This window comes from Lissotriton helveticus, chromosome 2_1 (genome assembly GCF_964261635.1).
Source record: "Lissotriton helveticus chromosome 2_1, aLisHel1.1, whole genome shotgun sequence".
Classification (NCBI taxonomy): domain Eukaryota; kingdom Metazoa; phylum Chordata; class Amphibia; order Caudata; family Salamandridae; genus Lissotriton; species Lissotriton helveticus.
This window is the reverse complement of record NC_136059.1, coordinates 1,067,383,859-1,067,405,752: the sequence shown is the minus strand read 5'-3', so window position 1 is coordinate 1,067,405,752 and position 21,894 is coordinate 1,067,383,859. Positions and strand designations below refer to the sequence as shown.

General features: G+C 46.1%; 1 protein-coding gene across 2 annotated transcripts in view; it reads right to left on the bottom strand.

Annotated features, from left to right (window-relative positions):
- The window catches only part of LOC144818446 (lysine-specific demethylase 4C-like), a 1,795,190-nt gene that overhangs the window by 699,511 nt on the left and 1,073,785 nt on the right, over window positions 1–21,894 (bottom strand). For both annotated transcript variants that reach the window (XM_078675868.1, XM_078675869.1), the window contains one exon: window positions 16,596–16,783. In XM_078675868.1, coding sequence (XP_078531994.1) covers window positions 16,596–16,783 — 188 coding nt within the window. The remainder of the gene's footprint in view (window positions 1–16,595; window positions 16,784–21,894) is intronic.

Genomic DNA, 21,894 nt, shown 5'->3' with positions numbered 1-21,894 from the left:
ATAATAGCTGCACACGAAGGGCTTGCTTCTATCCATGCTGGCGTCTCAGCCACAGTATCATTATTAAAACAGAGATACTGGTGGCCACAAATGAGAAGACAAACAAGGAACTATGTTCTAGAATGTGAAATATGTCAAAAAATGAAAGTATCAACGGTGAGACGTCCAGCGCAGACGCCCCTTCTAATCTCGGATAAACCATTAGCCTGTGTTTATCTAGACCACTGTGGTCCCTTACAAAGGGATGGTAACTATAAATATATCTTGGTCGCAGTGGATTCATGCACGAGATTCATATGGATGTGGCCCCAGCGAACGGCTGACGCCAGAACTGTTATAAAAGATTTGCGAGTCTTTATATGCACATACGCAATTGGCATGCTGCATTCGGACCACGGTCCTGCTTTTAGCTCTAGAGCTTATAAGGAGGCCATGGTCAGCATGGGCGTGGCATTGCGGTACTCTTGTCCATTTCACCCTGAGGGGAACGGAATTGTTGAAAGAAAAAACCGTGACATAAAGTAATCTATAACGGCAAAGGTATTAGGTTCGGGAGCTGGGTGGGTCAAACATCTAATAAGTGTCCAACGTAGTCTAAATAACTTGCCAAGAAATTCTCTGAAGGGATTCAGTGCGTACGAATTATTATTTGGAACTAGGATGTTGATCTCTGACATTGATAGTCAGACTTCAGTGGTGAAAGAAAAAAGCTTTGATATCAAAGACCGTTTGGCTATTTTGCAGGACTTAAACAAAACAAGAAAAGACCTGAGCAACATAAAATTGAAACAACAGCCAACAACCACTGAAGAACCACCACCTGTCCCAGCAAGACCTGTCTGGATTCCAAAAGTCGGGGATCTAGTCAGGGAAAAGATCGCGGTAAAGAAGGAATTTGGGCCTTCTTACAGAAAAGCAGTTCCTGTCTTGTCTGTCAATGGGACAAGATCAGTTGTACTACCGCCACTTGCTGGAAAAAAGGAGAACCGAGTTGTATCCATCGACCTGGTAAAACCACAACATGTGGCCGATAACAAACAGTAGGCCAAGTGGACTCCCAATAAGTAGCAGAACACCAAGGTTTGCTACCAGTACAGAGGTCCTAACGAAGAGGCTCATCACATTCGAAACGCCTACAGAAAAACAACAAGGACTATGCAACAATGCAATAGAACTCAGACCTCTGAAAACCCAAATAAAAACATTTAGCAGAGACACACCAATCTATAATGAAGTACCAAGTGAAAATGCAAGAAACAGAAATCCTGAACCAATTGGAACAATTGACAGAACTGCATCCGGCTACTTCATAAACTTCGATGATTCCTCTGAAGGCTTCAGTGAATCAAAGACACAGCCATCATCAAAAACCTTTAAAGATAAAGCTAAAGAACTTTTGAAACAACTGAAAGAAACATATCTGATTTCTCCATGGATTGAATTTTGGGTGGGTTTTGGTGCATTTATCCTCATACTTTGGCTCATCATGATACTAACTTTGGGACGCTTCATTGAGGGGAAAATATGCAAAAATGGACAAAGCAAGTCAGAAAATCAACTTGATCCTCAAACCACACACATCTTCACACATCGAGAAAAGAGAACTTTCTTCAGTCAACTTCACAGCCAATCCGATACCTGGTGGGGTAGCCTGGGACAACACTGACTATGAAATTTATGGTCTGGTCGAAATCCTGAAATATCCACACCAAATTAAGATCTCATTGAGTGACTTTGCAAAACCAAGCTCATTTGCTGATGATTGGGACTTCGAAAGCATTAATAATATGATGTCTGACTTAGTAATGTCTGCTAAATTTACCAAACATGATTATTTGCAGGGTTCTACAAATTATGATAGTATGTACTGTTATAACCACTATGGTAACCATTTTTTTACATAGATCTGCACAACCTAGAAATGTTTTAAATTATAATCAATGGGAACATTGTGCAACCCCTCCAAAAGGAAGCTCAAGGACCTTCTATGACAAATATTCATACTTTTCAGGTTTTAACACAAGTAATGCTGAAGCATTCTATTTTAAATTGTCAAACAAGACAGGGACAAAGACCATGATAACCAACACAAAATTGATATATTCAGACTCATTCTTTGAAAAAATGAATACTTTTGGTTTCGATTATTGGGACAAGAATGTTGAATTGAAAAGTGTTTGGGGTACAAAAGAATGGCAAGTACAGGGTATAGAATCTATGTTTAGAGCCTGCATGATCCCAGAACAAATGATATTTTTAAATGACACTGTTCAACAATCCACCTGGTCTTGGCCTAGCCAAAATCAAAGACTTAAATAAACCGTCTATTCCAAAGCCAACAATGTTCAGCAATAGCTCTACAGATGAAGAGATAGACGTAAATTATGTATTAAACCAAAACAGAACACATCCTGATTGGAAACAGTGGTTGATCTGGCCCACAGATACAAATAACTGTCAAGATAGATTCCTGAACAAAACACAGGGGTTCAAAATGACCAGGCCAGACCCTAGATATCCCCAAAGACATCACCCAGGGATAATAACCACCTACAGTGTGGGCAAATTATGCCTTCAATGGCTACAAACTTCCACACTGGCAGAAATTAAACAACACCTAACTTTACTTACTGATGGTGCTGACTTGCGTGATTTCATTATGGGACCGCGCAAACAGCGTCAAAAACGTTTCATAGCAGCCTCTGTATATGCAGCATACAATGAGGCCTGGAAGGTTACTCAAATTGAAACAGCAGAGAGAATACGGGAAATTGACCGTATTAATTTGGAAAAATCACTTTCTGTAGTGGACAATGGGTTAATGACTCTGTCCTCCAGAATTTTTTCTTTGGACAGCATTGTGTCTTCAGCAATCGACATATTGTCGCAAGACTTACTGTTATTACAACACGGTCAGTCACAATTGCGCTCTATTGTACAGCTTGGCTGGACGTTACAAAATCTACGTTCAGGCTATGTGCCTTGGCGTTTAATCAACACAACGTCACTATTCCAAATCTTTAACCTTACTGATAGACAAATCAGTATGGCACAAAAGGGTGCTGATTATACAATCTTGAGCATTGAAAAACTCGAAAGATTACCAGTGACAATGTCAGAACGACCTGTCAGTGAATGGATAATACATGGGATAATAAATATTCCAATCTCAACCTTCAGGTTTCAATACTGCCAAAAATATATACAGGCTGGTATGTACGAGAAATTGGGAAAGGGGTACATTAAAACATCATGGAACCTGCCCTATTCACATGCATGTGTCAGTAATAAAGGACAGAAAGTGTTTCTTAGTGGCAATAATTGTGCGATGTCACTAAGCGGCACGCTTCTGTGTAACGGAATTAGTTTGCATGGAGCCTGTGAAGGGAATTCATACAACCTTTCATGTCACCAGCAAGGCGCACCTGCAACAGAAATAGAACCATTCTTTCAAAGACTCTATAATGGGAGTTACATTCTAATTGTAGACCACAGATGTTGTAGTCTTATGCCCTGGACTCCTTATCTAGTAACTACGACTGCGAAGGTCAAGTGCTGTGGACGCTCATTGTTCCCCAGGTCCTTTCCAGACAGGGAGGCAAGGGCATGGCCCAATTTGAAAATTACTTCTATTCGAATAGATACTTTAAGCAGAATGAAAACAGTGCTTCTTCAGACGCCTACAAGGCTCACGTCATCAAAAGAAACGTATGATCTACAAGTCGCAAGGACGACTGCAGAGATACATTCATTGTTATCAACTAATTCCCCCATACATTTCGCAGAAATACTAAACGAAATCTTAAATATTTCTGATACCAATGGGGTCTCAAAGGTATTTAAGACAGTATTTTCGATGGCATTAACACCATTCAAAGCCATACTGGGTATTTTTCCAGATTTCGTCCATTCGATTTTTGGCGGACTTCCCCTGATCTTGGGACTGATTGCAGGAATCCTATTCTTGGTCCTTATTTTTCGGTATGGCAACCCATGTCACAGACAAAACTCTTGCGACAAGGGAAGAAACAATCCTAGCCATTGGATACCGGGACCGGATATCAAAAATCCTGGGACTCTCCCGGCTTAGAGACCTGAACATGACTTGGTTTCTATCATTTCGACCAATGTGGCAAAGATGTGTTTTACCTGTATTAAGATGTCTGCTATGCGGAGAAGAATGCGTGTTAGACACCTGTCTGACGCTACAATCGGATGCGCCAATGGATGCAGAAACATTGTTGAGCCCGATCAAGGTTCATGCTTTGTGCTGCCCTCAAAGGCTACCAATCCTGATGACGGCATTCGTGGAAGCTTCACCTCTACGATTGATGGGTAGTGAAGTTCAAGATGAAAGCAGCATCGATCAGGTACGACCTTCTGTCAGCAATGCAAATCAGAATGTCAATGGAAACAATCATGCGCACGAATGCATGATTACACCTATTTCCGAGTTAGTGGAACTTTCCCAGGAAGCTGTTGACAGTTTTTTCGAAAGCCTAAATGATATGATGTTCTCACCAGAGCAGAAATAGAGACTTTTTGAACAAGCTCGCACACGGCGTTCCCTGAATTCGGCCTTCAACTTTAAAAATAAAGTCACATGAACAATTTCCCTCCAGTTCACGGACAGCGATTTTTCAGCAGCCCCAAAATAATTTTTCATATTTTTCGGGACACTATCTTCTGCTTAAAGTAAGAACTATTCTTAAAGAACTAAGGTTTCTAAATTTTAGATAGCTTATAGACATAGCTTATAGACATTAGCTGCCCGCTGGTATGTTCATAAATATTTTAAATATTTTATTCTGTGATGGAATGGTCTCGAACTTTTTTTCTGTATTAAGAGCCGTTTCATGTGTAAATTCTCATATACCAAATAAGCAATAATGTATACAAATGCGTGATTACCTTAGCATTATTATACAGCTTGAGTGCATACAATACCTATGATTGCAACTTTTCCGTATATTTGAAAATTTCAAAATGCATTTATGTATTTTGGGGTGGTAAGGTATACACAATACTCTATAGTATGTTGTACTATGTTTTACTATGCATAGATTAGTAAATATGACCATAGTTAGCGTGGAGTGGGTGTGATGTATTCCTATAGGTTCTGAATCGATCCCCCTATTCCTGACCCTATTCTGGTTAAACAAACCAACAAGTTAACTAACAGTCAGCCCATGAGGCAGAAAACCCCCATGATGCAGATACCGTTATCTGACGCAGTCACACTACGGCACAGGAACGTGTTATCTGATTAGGTCATAACGCTTGCGATCTAATTAGACAAGCGATATTCCTCCAGCCCCTGATAAGGCATACGGAGTTCTCATAACAAATCAAACCTATGACAACCTGGGCAAAACCCTGCGGCCATTGTTTTGATTTCACCGAGAACTTCAGCAAAAGAATGTGCTAACGAGCAAGTCGTATGACATCCTTATTGACGTATCTATGTCCATCCTTACGTCAATCTCGGCACCTTAAAGGTATAAATATTACCGATATTGCCCTATGCAAACGCACGCGGTGGTGACGAGACGGAGCAGCCATACTTGCCGAAGCCCAGAGCAGAGCAGACCCCGCTGGCACAGCCCCGCCTTCCTGACGCGCTGAGAACGAGACGCGCTGATTTCTCCTGCCGAGAGATCCAGCACCGGCGCTTCCGGGTAGCCCTCGCAGGCAGCCTGGAATATCGAGACCAGAGAGAGAGATACCATCCCTCATTCAACCTAGATTCCAGGTACAGAACTGAATAACCCCTCACAGAGAATTCTTTAGTTATTCACTTGGCAAAAACAAACTTAACTTAAACTGTAACTTTCTATTCCCGCCCACGTATTAGGCTTAGGTCAGGTACACGGGGTAGGCGTATTTAGAAACACCAGTTGAGTACGTTTAGTCAAATGTATACGTGTATGTAATATATTTTATTCATTTTAAACCTTCATATGGCTTAGAAACCATATCAATGTTTTTACAGTATTATTTTATACTTCTGCTTTTAATGTATGCACTTTACTTAGCCATAAGTATTGCAATAATATCGATCCATTTCTCTTGTATGAGAAAAGAGACTGATCAATAAATAACCCCTTTTTATTGAACACGCCCGTCTCTTCCTTTTCTCTACAATCTGATGAGACTAAGAATGCACGTACTGACTGAGTAAAATAAATTGCCTTTTGTTCACACGACTCTCGAGATATACTCTTGATTAGGGGAGAGCAAAGTTGTCATGTTCTATGGTTGTCAGAAACTAAATCCCTTCTTGTCTAATCAGGGAAGTTAAGTCCTTCCTGAACATTCGAGAAAGTTTCTAGTGAACTCTGAGCTAGCTGGCAAAACCCAAAACTTTAAGTCTAGTATCGACAGTAGTAGACCTAGTTAACGTCTGGCCTAGGCCTTTACTGCTGTAGGTATTATTCCAATGCGCAGAGCCTATTGGGATGATAGGAACTACACTACATTGGAGGGAGCGTGAAGGTTAGACCTCTGGAGATGTTGTCTTTTACCAACCACCAGCTGCTTGCTTTTTTCATTGCTGATGTCACCGTGATCCTGTCGTCGAACGAGCCTTCTGTTTGGCACCATTGCCTGTCCAGATGCTCTTGTAGTGGACGCATTTGAAGCCTGCAGTGCGGAATCAATGGTATGCAGGATGATATCGATCCAAGCAGGGACTTGTAGAGGCTGACCGACATTGATTTCCTCTTTTGCAAGAGACGAGCTGACAGAACAAGTTTGTTCTGACGTTCCTCCGATGGAAAGGCCTTGCAGCGATTTGTGTCCAGGGTAGAGCCTAGAAACTTTGCTGACCTGGATGGAAGAAGGATCGATTTCTCCTTGTGGAGTTGAAGGCCCAATTGTTTGAAAAGTTGAATGCAGCTTGTGACTGCCTTGGAAGCTGCCTGGAAAGATGGAGCTTTTATCAGCCAATCGTCTAGGTAGGGAAAGACCTCTAGAGATTGTTTTCGGAGAAACGCCGCCACCAGAGCCAGTACCTTTGTAAAAATCCATGGAGCGGACCTGAGACCAAAAGGAAGCACTTTGAACTGAAAGTGGCTCTTGCCTACTGTGAAGCGTAGGTATTGCCTTGTGAGCTGAGTGGATCGGAACATGGAAGTATGCATCCTCTAAATCCAGAGTCGCCATGTAGTCTCCTGGATTCAGTAGCCGTAGAATATCCTGAAGGGTGACCATCCTGAAGGATAGCTTTATGAGATAGGTGTTGAGCTCCATTAGATCTAATATTGGACGCCACTTTTCCTTTGTCTTGCGAACCAGGAAGAACCAGGAAGAAAACCCTTTCCCCCTTTGGGAGTGAGGGACAGGTTCTATTGCCCCCTTGATGAAAAGTTGGTGGGCTTCGAGACGTAAAAGTCCTAGATGTTTCGATTCGTTGGCACCCGGAGCTCTGGTTGGAGGAAGCTGTTGAAACTCCAACGTGTGGCCACTCCGAATGATATTCAGAACCTACTGGTCTGATGTAATAACCTTCCAGCTGTGTAGGCAATGAGAAATCCTGCCCCCCACTGATGGTATCGGAGGGGTAGAAACAGAAGAAAGAGCCATGAAGCTGCTATTACCGCTTAGAATTGTCTCTCCCTTGACGCCCTCTTGGTGGTTGGCGAGAGAAAGACGCCGACTGGCCTTGGCGCTGTGTGTATTGTGGCTTGTAAGATTGCGAGGATTGCGAGTATGAAGAGTAGCGCTGTTGATTGCCACCTCTGTACGAGGAAAAACTTCTCCCCCTTGCACCTCTAAGGAACTTTGCGGTAATTCAATGACCCCAAGTATCTTGCCGTGTCCGTGTCCTTCTTGATGCCTTGAAGGGTATCATCTACATGCTTTCCAAAAAGCATCTCTCCGTCGTAAGGTAAGTCCAAGATCTTATTTTGAACTTCCTGGCGAAACCAGGTTGCCCGTAACTAGCCTTGACGCCTTAAAACTGATGAACCCGATAGTGCACGGAAAGCTGTAGTTGCTATGTCCATAGCACAATCTATCACCTCTGAAGAGGAACGCTCCCCTTCTACCAGTATCCGGAAGTTGGTCCACAAATGGGGATACATCGCACCACATCTGGCGATCATATCTGCCCAAGATAGCAAGAGCATTAGCAGCTCGGACCAAGAGGCTGGCCATAGAAGAGAATCTTTTCCCCACATTGTCCAGACGTCTCACTTCCTTGCCTGGCGGTGTTGTGAGTGGTGTCGATGGATTTTTGGACTTGTTTTGCGCTGCCTGGGAAATAACTGAGTCCGGCTTCGGCTGACCAGTCAGGCAAGCAGGACTACCTTCTGGAGCTATATATTACTTCTCCAGCCGGGGAAGAACAGGAATGACTGTTGCCGGATTCTGCATCACTTTAGTACCTTCCGACCATACATGTTCGATAATTGGAATTGAACGAACGGATTTTCTGAAAGGTTCCTTGAAGTCGTAAAAGAAAAAGTCTGATTGTACTGTCGTAATAGGTAGGCCAAATCTTTTGGAAGCCCTTTCCATAAGATTATGGAAACCTCCAATGTCAGCAGGAGGGGAGGTAGCAGTATCCGGCACTGGTGAATCTGGATCCTGAATGACATCATGAGAAGGATCAACCCGAGGATCTCCATCCGATGAGACATCATCATCCTGAATAGGCACAACCTCCTGATAGCTCTCTCTGGGTTCTGGTTCTGCTCGAGAAACCAAAGGCGTCACTGCAACTGCAGGAGCAGCAAGGGATGGATGGAGAAGGAGGACACTGTTGCTGCTCCGCAGTCTGCGACGGAAACCTCCTCTTGTAATCCTGTAGCATCAATTGCAAGTCCGTTATAAGAGCAGACGGCATTGCCACCATATCCAGACGTGATTTTTGAGAAGGCCTTTCTTGCTGAACAAACTGGCGCTCTTCAGCATAGCACTCATCAGAATCCGAATCTTGGAACTTCACTTGTAATTGGGATGGGCTATAAGCATCTGCATAAGGACCATCCTCATCAGACTCCTCATCCAGAAACAAAGTGGGAGGCAAAGGTGTTACACGCCGAGGAGATGTCATCTCTAGGGTAATTTGCTGCCTTTTTATAGATATACGGACCCTTTGAATCGTCGACGGACTCGTCGTCGACGGAAGATTGATCGTCGACAGTGTCGTCGACTAGCTCGTCGTCATCATCATGGCTGCCGTCGTCGACGTTGTCCTCGTCGTCGACACTACCTTCGGCATCATTATCGTCGACGTCGAAAATGTAGACACCATCGTCGACGAGCAGGAAACGGGTACCTTAAACGTCGACGAAGACATCAGCGCCGCCACAGTCGACGAAGCTGCCATCGACGGTCCCGTCGACGAAGCTGTACCCGAACCCAAGTCTTTTTTGGAAGTTGTCGTAGATGTACCAGCTGTTTTTGTCATCGACGGACGTGGTTTCTTGTCCGATCTTCCTTCCTGAGGGACAATAGAAGGTTTCTTGCCTCCCTTCTCCTTTTCAGATGGTGGAGAAGTAAAAGAACCATTTTTCTTTACCTTCTTAGCTGTCTGTCTCCTCAGTCTGTCCTAGCCTCTCCTTTACACCTCGGTGAGGAGATTTTATGGGACTAGCCTTTTCAGACCTATCAGAGGTCTTTTGTAAGGCTTGCACAGGGGGCTCAATAGAAGTTGAAGGGGATGACCTACCCTTCTTCTTGGAATTTCTGGAGGACGCAGCTGTGGAAGAATCCTCACTGTCAGATGACATAACCTCTTTACGTGACTTCTTTTTCTGTAGCCAAGTCAACAAACGGCCTTCCCTGTCTCTCAAGGTCTTTGTAGAGAATGTTCTGCAGATTTTACAATCTGTGGCCTTGTGGTCCGGGTACAAGCAGTAGATACAGTCCTCATGCTTGTCCTCCACAAACAGCCTCTTCTTAGAACAGGTAGCACAAGCTCTAAATAACGCCTTCTCCTTGTCAGACATATCAAAGTTAAAGAAATAGAAAAAGAATCCAATCTGAAGAGAAAACCGAGCAGAGCTCAGTGGAGACTCCCTAGCACAACGTGAGGTAGAAAATCTGAGGCTCTGAGGCTCTCTCAGGAGGGTTCTATGGGGTGAGGCTGTTCTGATTGGTTGTTGCAGAATTTTGGTCTCTTTTACAAAAAGAGGTGGATAAGCTACAAAATGAGATGAGGCCTAAGTCTAGTTTTCTCTTTTGTGCTTACTGCTATGGTACTTTTCTATTTACCGAGGCTCCCATTCCGACGACGGGGGAATGATACAAAGCATGGGAATCTATGAAAGTTCCAATACTGGGGCAACTGCACAGATAAGTGAGGACCATCTGTGACCCTTCCCATTTAACATTGCAGACATTTCTGCTGTGAGTAAGCCACCATCACGCATATATACTGGACTTTATCAGTCTCCCAATGACTGGACATAGGTGGATGGACTGCCAGGTCATGAGCGGACAGGAATCCCAGAGAAAAAAGCAGTTATTTCCTCTGGGTAAGTAGAAGGCCTGACAACTTCCAGAATGCAGCGAAGTATGTCAACAGGATGGGAAGAGAGCACCAGAGGGGGGAGGGTAATGTTGAAAGATAGAATGGTGTGTCGTCAGAATAGAAAGATACCAAGTGTGTAGCATTTCCCACCTTAATCCCACATTCAATCATGTTCTCAAGAGGAGAGGAGACAGCAGACAGCCCTGGCATATGCCACTACCCACCTCTCAAGTGTCGGAGCATAGCCCACCCACTTAGACCCTAGCCATGGGTTCTGTGTACAAAAGCATACCCAGGATTGAAACTGTGTACCGTTCCCTATCGCCTCCAACACCTGCATGAAGCAGTTGCATTTATCAGTGTCCAAAGCCTTGGCTATGTCAATAGAGAGCACCACTAATTCCTACTCTCTACCCTTCATCTCATGTAAGACATGGCTTAAGTGCCGCAGGTTCATGAAGGTACTACGACCGGGTATTAAACTGAACTGGTCATCGTAGATCAATTGTCTAACTACTGGTCCCTAACGAAGGGCAGGTGCTTTGCAAAGTACTTTAGTGTCCATATTAATCATTGTGCGTGGTCTATAAGTCGATGGAACCGAAGAAACAGTCAGGTTTCATCATCATCAGAGCTGCAGCCCTCAACATAGAGAAAGGATCGCAGATCCCCAGGCCTTCAAGTACACCTTCAATAAACGTTGGGTAAGAACAGGAGCGAAAGTCTGGTAAAACTAGGTGGGAAAGCAATGGCTGCCCGGAACCTTGCCACCAAGGAGCTGCCCCAAGGCTGCCGATCTCCTCCAGGGTGGGGTCAGCATCCAATTAACTCACAACTACTGCTCCCAGCTGGGGAAGCGGCAAGGAGGCCAGAAAGATATCAATATTTGCCCATGCAGGTGGGTCTAGATTCCGATACACCTGCTCCAGATGGGGTTTAAGGGCATCTACTGTGGCCCACTGTGTGAAGACCTCCCGGCACTGAGGGGTCCGAAGGTGAAGAATGGGGGAGCGAGGCGTCTCCTGCCGAAGAATCTAGGCCAAAAGCCTCCCACAGCTGTCTCCCTCCTTGTGCAGAAGCTCGCCCCCCACTCAATCTAACAGTAAACAGTGGCATGATCAGACAAGTAGTGGGAGAGATGTGACACCACGAAAACACCGGATCCCAGAGGTGCTGGTACCAAAATATGGTATAGTCTGCTATGCATACCATGCATCGGTGAATAGCAGGTATATTCTTTGGACAAGGAATGGGGAGCTCTACAAATATCGCAAAGTCACAGAGGAGAAGTGACCTCATGAAGAGCGACAGTCATTTAAGGTTTAGTGTTCAGACATGGGGGTGTCTATCAAGGGTACCATCTTTTACGCAATAAAATTCCCCTGCCCACAGAGATCCTAAGGCTGGCGAGACGTTTCGCACCTTCGGGTAGGTCTCGTCGTTTATGTTCGGCCCATATGTGTTGATGACCAAGACCACCTTCTCCCTATCAAGTCTGCCCTGGATCAATAAATATCAACCATCCACATCCGCCTAAGTGCGCAGGGGACCCCCAGTGCAATCCAGATAAGCACCCCTCGCAAGAATGTCGGTTAACTGGCAAAATGAGATTGGTCGCTCCATTTTTTGGTTAATTTAGTACCTTACCGGTCGGAGAGGTGTGTCTTCAGTAGGCAGGCAATATCTACCTTACGTCTCTTAAGAAAGGAGAGCACTCTATACCGTATTTGATATGACCCCAACCCCTTTGACATTCAATGTAAGGAGCTTAAAAGATCCTTCTTTACTCATGATAGAATGATGGGCAGGGCATGCCCCACCCTCCCCCGTGACAAGATGACAGAATAGCCATTGAACTGCAGAACAAAAACCATAACTAACATATCCCACCCAGCTCGGACAAGTAATAGCAAGCCATAAGTGCATAGAAGCCCACAAAAATCGATGCCTCAGGAAGCTCCGAATCGCCACCGCAACCTCCCAGAATCAACCCATCCCAGTAACCCCCCCCAACCGTCTCTGCTGCAGCAACAGAGTCTCCGCCATAGATACACACTAGGGATACGCCGAATATAAAACAACATTTTATGTAGAACAGAGCGGTCCACTGGCATTGAACACGCCTGTCCCAACCCAAGGGTGAGCTATGCTCGGGGAAATAAACAACAGTTGCAAAAACGGGTTGACATTAACACACAGGATTCATCAGATACTTCAATGGCACTTCGGGCTAGGGACCAGGAACAGCCATTATCCAATACTGCACTCTTCACATTGAAGATAGCAGGCGACTGCGGTGCCCCATCGCAATCCTGGAGAACACGCAGGCACCTCAGGGCCATACAGTGTCATGGACAACGTCACTGAGTGGGAGAGAGCGTCCATTGTTCGACCGTCCGGTGCGGCTCCACTCTTCATCAGCATCTCTGGCAGACACTGGGACCCCAGTTCAGCAGCATCAATGGTGCCATCATCCGGAACTACAATGTGGACCCCCTGGGGCAAGGGCACCCACGGCCCCGCCACACACTCCGGAGAGAGAAGGGGTCTGATTCGGTCAGGATGTACACCAAACATAACTTGCCAGGAACTGACATCTTCGGGCCGCTCAAAGTGTTGCCTCCTATTTTGAACGCATACAAAGATTGTTTTTAAATTACATTAATCGTGGCTGTCTATTCCTTACTTTTTCACGTATTTCCTACGGACTGCCCCCAACTATCTTCCACCTCGCACACCTTTCACTTTTACTCCCAAATTACATACCCTGACTACGCGAGACGATAGCCACGTCTGGGACTTAGTGACTCTGTCGTTTTCTCCCCTTTCCTCGTGTGTTACTTGCTTGCTGACACACTCCACTACCGTTTTCACTGTTGCTTGTACACGCGCCTCCATCGCAATTTGGTTTAGTTCCATTCTTTATAGACGTTTCTCTTTACGCAGTTGCTGCACAGTATCTTATTTCTTTTTTATCCGCACCATAATTGTTCGCTTTTTTAGATCCACCGGTCACCACCTTCACGAAGGTTGCATTGTACCACTGTGCCACTTTCTTTACATTCTTATGCATTTATATCTCGGGCCTCTTGTTACATTCCTTCCTCTTTTGTTTGATTCTAGATACATGCCCCCTGAAGAAGAACCCACGGCTCGAAATGCATTGGGGTGTTTCCTATGAAATTATGAATAGAATACATTTCGACACCAGCAATTGTATTACTAATACTTGAATTCATTCGTCGACAGAATTATGAATCATGATGGAATATGACTATTTCTACTGATTGAATTAAAAATCAGAATATCCATTTCATTACCTTTGAAAAAAATGTTTTCCTTAGCAATTGATTTTGCCTACAGGAGTGCTCAAGACTATACCCTTACACTCGTAAGGTTTACCACAGTTGTTTTGATTTGCGCCTTACTGGACAGGAGGTGATTGCCTTGAGCACCCTTACAACGATTCACAGTTTACCTAGTTGACTTACTCAGTTTAATTAGGAGTGCAGCGGTTCCATTTCTTGTTCTCCTTGATGCGATAACACAGAGCTTGGCCGGATATAAGAGCATGTATCTGAGAATCATTGTGTGTAATTTTTGTTTCACCTCCAGGAAAGACTTGCGCTGCTCCTGTACCTTCTGAGTGTAGTCGGGGGAAATTGCATTATTACTGTTTTTGAACAGCAGTATGGGTGCGTCTCTGGCAGCTCTCAGGATTAGGTCCCCATCCGTGTAATTTAGTATCCTAGTAATGAGAGCCCCTGGACGGACACCCAGGTGAAGGTGCAGCGGTCAGTGCCCTACAGGCCCTTTTGATAACAAAGAAATTAGGCAAGTCTTTGGGACATAAGTTGTGCCGCAGGGAAGGCCAGCCGACCACACTATTCCTTTGAGAGCGGCCGTCCGCATCCTCAACTCGGTGCTCCAGGGTGTCTAAGACCAGCAGATCAGAGGCCTGTTGCTCAAATTGCCGCACCTCTGTGTGCAGGGCATGAATGGCGGTTTCAGCATTTTCCACTATATCCGGCAACTTGCAGAGGTCCGCCCTCAGCAGATTCACCTCAATGAAAACCCCAGAAATTGAGCCCTGCAGCGCTGCTCTTGAGCCCTGTATTGCCTCTAGCAGGGCAGCCAGCGAGGGTTCCTCCTGACGTCCAAAAGGAGTGTTTGGGGTGCTTGGGTGTTCCTGATGAGTAAGTCTATAAGTGCACAGATGGGAGGTGGTGTATTGGATAACAGTATCCCCCTACTGCTGTCGCTGTGGTCTGTACTCCCCCAAAATGTATTTCTAACAGGAGGTGCATGTCCAGGCGGACACACTCCCGAGTCAGCTCAGGAGCCCCCACCCTGGATTCTGCCAGCCTAGTAGTAGATGCCAAGCAGGGGCACTGTCATTGTGCCCGCCAGGAAAGGTAGCAGAGACTGTCCTAGATCCAAGTCAGTAAAATTGCCAGATTCCAGCGTAGGCAACCACAAGAGTTACTGGGCTAAAGTATGAGGCACTTTCTCCATTCCACTGTCATCACGTGGGGGAAAACTCCTCATAGGACTATGCTGATGAATGTGTGCTGACAAGCTAGGACAGGAGAGTGGAGGCTGGTCAGGCCCAAGGCACCAGGCACTCAGGGAGAGGCAGGTTAGCAATGTTTCCTGGCATGCACTGCTGGCTGGGGACACTCACTCTCCTCCAGTCACCCCAGGAGGAGGATCTACAGTTCAGTATCTCCACTGGCCACCGCTGTGATCTTTTTCCACCGGCTGGTGTAAGGCTCCCCACCGCGAGTCTCCACTTCCCACCGCGAGGCTCCACTCCTCAACGCTGCAGCAATAAAATCCATACCGGTCCCCACAAAGTCCCTGCATTCCCTATTCCTCAGGGCCCGACAGGGTACTGATGCAGCCGCACCAGAACATCGCCGAGGCGTCCCCAGTGAAAGAATGACTAACATATAGTGCTCCCAACCTCACTATGGTGGGTAAGAAACTCCTACCCCACAGGAGATCGAGGGCCCGGAGGCCTCCATGCCGCGTGTAAGCCTACCTGGATGGGCCTGATGCGTGGTCCCCGACCCTAAGCCACATGGGAAACAAGTCCAGTAGGCAGCTTGCGGAGGGCTGCTACCCATTCACTGGTCTGGGCCCTCAAGGAGGAAGGGCGGCAAAGGGCAGGGAGATGTCTGCCTCAGCAGGTACTGCCGCTAGAGGGGCGGCAAAGCTAGAAAGGGGCACAAACCTCCAAGGGTGGGGGGTCTTCCTAGCTCTGGAGACGGCCCTCCCTGCAGCATCTAGAGAAGAGCGCAACGACCAGCGCATGGGCCCAGAGTAGGCCCCAGGGGTGCACGCCCTGGAAGCGTAAAGTGGTCTCCTCCAGCTGCAAAGGAGTTAGTCAAAAGGGGCTCCTCCAATAGCTCCAAGGAGTGAAGGGAAGCTGTGGTGCTGCCGGGTGTCTTCTGATGGGGTATGGAGAACAGGATAATGATAGCAGGGAGATGGGGTTTCCTAAGGGCACGCCTGTCACCCATCCTGGCTGGCCACAGCACCGGGTTGATGTAAAGGTTCTGCAGAGCCATATGGTGCCACCTACCAGTATGTAGAGAGCATTGATGAACATATCTCCAGATTCACTCGGGCACCTGGGAGTATCCAAATGGTGAGGAATCTCAGAAGTATCCATCAGAATCATTTGCATATAGGAAGGGACCTCTGTGACCCGGTACTTGCTCTTCTAAACTTCTAATGGGCACCAAGTCTCTCTCTTGGTCAAGAAATCCCAAGTGTGCAAGAATGTTTGGATACAGATGGTAACAACAAAAAACTTTTTGTTATTAGACAGGAGATTACTATCTGCAATTTTGCCACTTCACCCATTGCCCCGCTCTTTTCAACTGTAATTTGTTTTAATATGCATTCAAGTGTTATCCAGTTGCACTTCTCCCTGGTGACCCAAGGCCACTAAAGATTGTCTTATGATACATGGTCAACAAAACGATGCAATTAGAATAGTGCAGCCAATGCCTGTACCCTCTGCCTCTCTTTCCAAGTCCCTCCCTCAAATACCAGCCAATACCTTTCAGTAAATGAAAAACAAATCACTAGCATGTATCATCCTTACCCTGTAATACGGCAAAAGCAGAGTACAAATAGCGCAATAGGGTTCAACTTTGGCAACAGATGAATTGTATTCTCGTTCAGCAATTATGTTGGACGGCCTTTTCTGCCAAAGGTAGACAAGAGGTTTGGCCCAAGCTTCAGTTTCAGTTTCTGAAAATTCTTCCTCCTTTATTTGGATGTCAAGTGGCTCTAAAAATACAAATAAGCATCAAATAAATCTAAATGCAAGACCACACAAAATAAAATACAAACAGTTAGTTCAATTCCCACGAGCCAACCCTTTTTCGACTGACCCACTGGAGCACTAAAAGCGTAAACCAACTGAAAGAATGAAACAATATTTTGACATTTCTGTAATGGCATATTAATTATCAATAACTTTTTATTATACAGAGTCCTAACCATCTTCTTAACAGCTCTAGCATGCGAGGGTGAATGCTTCCATGAAGACAGAAAAATACTATAGCCAAAATGTTCCAATTTTTTTTTTAACTTCTACTGTCCTTCCTCTGGTTACCACTGGCCACTCTACTATTTCATCCTTTAAAGTGAGAGCTCACACATACTTAACAGTGAAGATTGTGAGTCTATGTGGAGACGATAAGAGGCTACCAAGCAGTGGCATAATGCAACATAATGTATTCTTTATAAAGAATATGCTGAGAGGCCTAGAAAACCTCTACCAGCCATATCCTAACTGCTTATCAATAAGGATACAGGCTCGACTCCCTCCTCGACCACCCCCTCACAAAAAGGTGCTTTAATTATTGTGTAGGTGTAGCTTGCGGTCAAGAATTGGGCAACTGCAATATACATTACACAAGGCTTCTGATCTACGACCAGACAGGGTCGGATGCCCTGATGAGGTAGTGACACACCATCAAAAAAGTGGGTGGCATGGATAGCTCTTGTGCTCTTGTTACCAAGGAAGAAATACAGCACTGTAATAAGAAAAAAGTAGCACACAGTAAAATATTGGTTAACAATAGGACATATGCCATCATCTCTTCAACACATCTTTAATACTCCCAGACTTAAAAATGCGAAGGTGTACCAAAGTGTATACACATTTTCATCAAAGAGCACCAATCAGTACTACAGCTTTGATTTACTGCCACAGGCTTCACCAATTAAGTAATGGGATCTCTTTGCTGTTTGACCCTTGCTGCGGGCTGCTGTGGGCTGCATTACTTCACGCCGGATTTCACCTCTCCACCCTACCAGCTCCTCGCCGGACCCGCTCCGCGGGTCCCGCTTCGTGAGGCGGGAGAGGAGCACCGAGTTTGAAGGGGCTGCGCAGCTGGGCGCTTGTCAGAGGGAAGCACAGGGCTGCGAGCGGACCAGCAGGGACTCAAACTTCCAGGAGTCCCTGCGTGAGGTCAACCCACAACACCTGGGTCGCTCTCCCTGTCTGCCCCTCCCCTCGTCCCAGCATTAAAACCAGCCCAGCCTCTACACGCCGTGGGATCTCTTTGCTGTTTGACCCTTGCTGCGGGCTGCTGTGGGCTGCATTACTTCACGCTGGATTTCACCTCTCCACCCTACCAGCTCCTCGCCGGACCCGCTTCGTGAGGCGGGAGAGGGAGAGGAGCACCGAGTTTGAAGGGGCTGCGCAGCTGGGCGCTTGTCAGAGGGAAGCACAGGGCTGCGAGCGGACCCGCAGGGACTCAAACTTCCAGGAGTCCCTGCGTGAGGTCAACCCACAACACCTGGGTCGCTCTTCCTGTCTGCCCCTCCCCTCGTCCCAGCATTAAAACCAGCCCAGCCTCTACACGCCGTGGGATCTCTTTGCTGTTTGACCCTTGCTGCGGGCTGCTGTGGGCTGCATTACTTCATGCCGGATTTCACCTCTCCACCCTACCAGCTCCTCGCCGGACCCGCTCCGCGGGTCCCGCTTCGTGAGGCGGGAGAGGAGCACCGAGTTTGAAGGGGCTGCGCAGCTGGGCGCTTGTCAGAGGGAAGCACAGGGCTGCGAGCGGACCCGCAGGGACTCAAACTTCCAGGAGTCCCTGCGTGAGGTCAACCCACAACACCTGGGTCGCTCTCCCTGTCTGCCCCGCCCCCCGCCCTACCTCTCCCTTATTACTGTACCTCAGTACCGCAGAGCGGGAGCGCGCGGGAGCGCGCGGGAGCGCGCCGGGAGAAGCCCGGGAGCGCGCCGGGAGAAGCCCGGGACAAGGGCGGGACCGTCTGTGGCCGTCCGGGGCCGCAGGAGGCCGGGCTGGGCCCCCCCTCTTGGCTGTGCCATATACCATCTACTTCAGTAAGTGATTTGGATTATTGTGCATAACTTGATCATTGTAACTGATATGGCGTTGTCGGGGAACACAAGCCCTGTAATTGGCCACCTAACGATTTTACCAACGGAGACTGGTCCTTTGGCCATTGGTCCCTTAGACAAATTCTTTTTTAATCGATCAATGTCTATAGATAAGGAATTAACTTTGGCTGAAAAGCGTGCAGAGCGGAGGCTATCCATTGAAATTTTAAAGAACTCTACGGACAAGTCCTCAATCGTTGCATACCCCACGTTGGTAACCCCTCTATCATCAGTGATTCTACCAGTTACCCTTGAACACTCGGAGGTTCAGGGTGATAAAGCAAACAAGAGTGGTGTGGCAGATTCAAACAATCCTTGTGGTGGTAATCTCCACCTATCTCCGCAGTCTGATCTAGGTTCCCGGGTTACATCGGCCAACTTGAAAATTGGGTCCAAAAGGAAACAACCAGCTTCAGTAAACAAATCCAAAAAGGCGGCAAGACCTCCCCAAAAATTCAGGAAGTTACACAAACTTGTGAACATTGGAAAGGCAGGCAATGAACAAACCCAAAGTTCTGGAAGTGCAATTTCAACCATCTTTGGGAACCAGGATAACCAAGACATAGTGGACAATCCTAGTACTGCTCCCAATGTACCAAGTAAAGAAAACACTGTATTATTCGCAGATGTGCTCCCAGAACTTGAAAAAATGTTTAGACTATTACTTACCCCTATCGAGGATAGAATTGCTAAACTCGTAGATAGGTTAAACCACTTCGAACAGACAACCCTAGACAATTTCTATTCTACAAAATTGCTAATTAAAGCAAATAGGGTGGAAGTAAATGCAAATTCCCAGGTCGTAACTAATCATCATGCACAGGATAAGGGTAGAATTCCCCAGAATGCCTCCCCTTTACCTCCAAAACAACATAAACAACCAGCTAAAGGCGCCACAAAAATTCTAGATAGGGCTGACAGAGAGACTGCTGGCTCTGACCTTTTGCAGTCAACTGCAATACATCCTACACAGCCTATACTAACCCAGACACAAAATTCATCAGCTGTTGCAAACACTGCGGTTACTCTGTGTCAAAAAATGGGTAAAGGGTTAGCCTCTGCTAACGTAAACACCAGTACACATTTACCTCCACACACTTCGGGGGGAGGAAGCGGAGCTATTGTATGCCAGTTGACTAGTAAATCTTTAGCAATGTCGCAAACAAATAGCAAACCACAGGTGCAGAAACTAGCCCTTCAACCTGCCCCCCAAATTTCCAAATCTATTCCACTGCCCTCACAAAAGCCACCCTATAGGAAACCCCCAATAAATCTTACTCCAGACTCCTTCCCCTATGTGGCAGTTCTTATCAATGTACCACCCTTACCTCTTGGTCAGAGAGAAAATTTCCAGATGCTTAAAAACAAGACTATGCACTGGTTGAGGGAAAACCGTCCTCTGCCGGGTGACATTGATGGACTAATAGTAGGGGCTAGGAGAATTGACTGGATGGGTTATACACCAAAAACCCTGGGGGGGGACTGCATAGTGGTTAATTTCCAAGATCCTAGGGTAGCGGGATGGATTACAAGGCAGGGATGGGGAGCAAACAAGGGAGGTATTGGTATTGTAGACCTCACCTTTTTCTACCCCAGACCCTCAAGTGTCACAACCAGTTTACTTAATGAGCCCTTAATTCCCCCTACTGTCCCTTGGCCAGTTATTCCTTTACCACCTCCCCCCGGTGGTCACACCCATACCTTACATATACCTTATAACCCTCATGTAGGATGGCAGGACCCGAGTTGGGGGTGTTGACATACTGGTATTGATAATATGGGTGGAAATATAAAAGTTGCAGGAGGCCTAGGTGAAGCTGGTAGAAATACTATTGGTACAAATCTATTGGTGAGCAACAGCAAGTCTAGGTGTGTGGCTGATGAAGGCGATTTAGGACTGGGAACTTTAAACACTAATGTCTTACACCCTGTAACAGATGATTTTATTGTGGATCCAATAGTCGATCGTGAAAACCAGCCTAGCTTAAGGGAAAGTCCAATGTCAGCCCATGCATTTTCACTTGTTAAAGATCGGGATGGGATAAATACAGATATTGGTACCCTTTTATCATGGAATGTTGCCGGGCTGGCTAACAAGTTGGATTCCCAATTTTGGGTGAATTTCATAAGTGGTTTTGACATTTGTTGTTTCCAAGAAACCTGGGCGTGTGATCCACTCTTTTGCCTAGGTTACTTGAACTATTGTATACCAGCTACAAAAGGAGGAAGAGGGCGGCCCAAGGGTGGCCTAACCGTTTGGGTTAGACAGGATTTGCACATAAACATAAAAACCCTAGACGTGGGAAGTATTGACTTACAAGCATTAAGAATCTCGGATGTTAATGGTCAATCAATTGATTTATATAATGTTTATGTGAGAGGAGATAAAGTAACAAATCCATCCACTATTGAGTTGTTGTCTGATTCAATAGAGGCTATTTCCCAGGAAAATGCAAAAATAGTCGTTGGGGATTTAAATAGGACTTTTGAACCCTTGAACTGCGCAAACGACCCTATGGATAGTGAAGTGGAAAATCTCTGGGGAGTACCTTCTCTTAATCTAAAACCTGTGAAGCGGTGGACCAAAGAGATTCTATTGTTAAATGGCATTTGTTTAGAACACGGACTTAGAGCTCTTAACGGTAGAACACCTGGTGACATGGAGGGTAGCTGCACCTTTGATAATGGTATCAACAGGAGTCGAATCGACTATATATTATGTAGCCTCCAGTTGTGGAGTGGGGTTGTTGATATGGCTGTCAGGCCTCGGGTTGAAAGTGACCACAACCCCCTATGTGTGTCCCACAGGTGGTGGAATACCAGCCCCGGAAACTTATCTCAGACACACGACGAAACCCCATTTTTAAGTAACGATGAGCGAAGGTTAAAATGGCCCAGGGTACTAGCAAACGAGGCCATCATGATATATATCACCGACAAGGTCAATAGTGCAATTTCCGCGATTGAAGCAGCCGTCCCA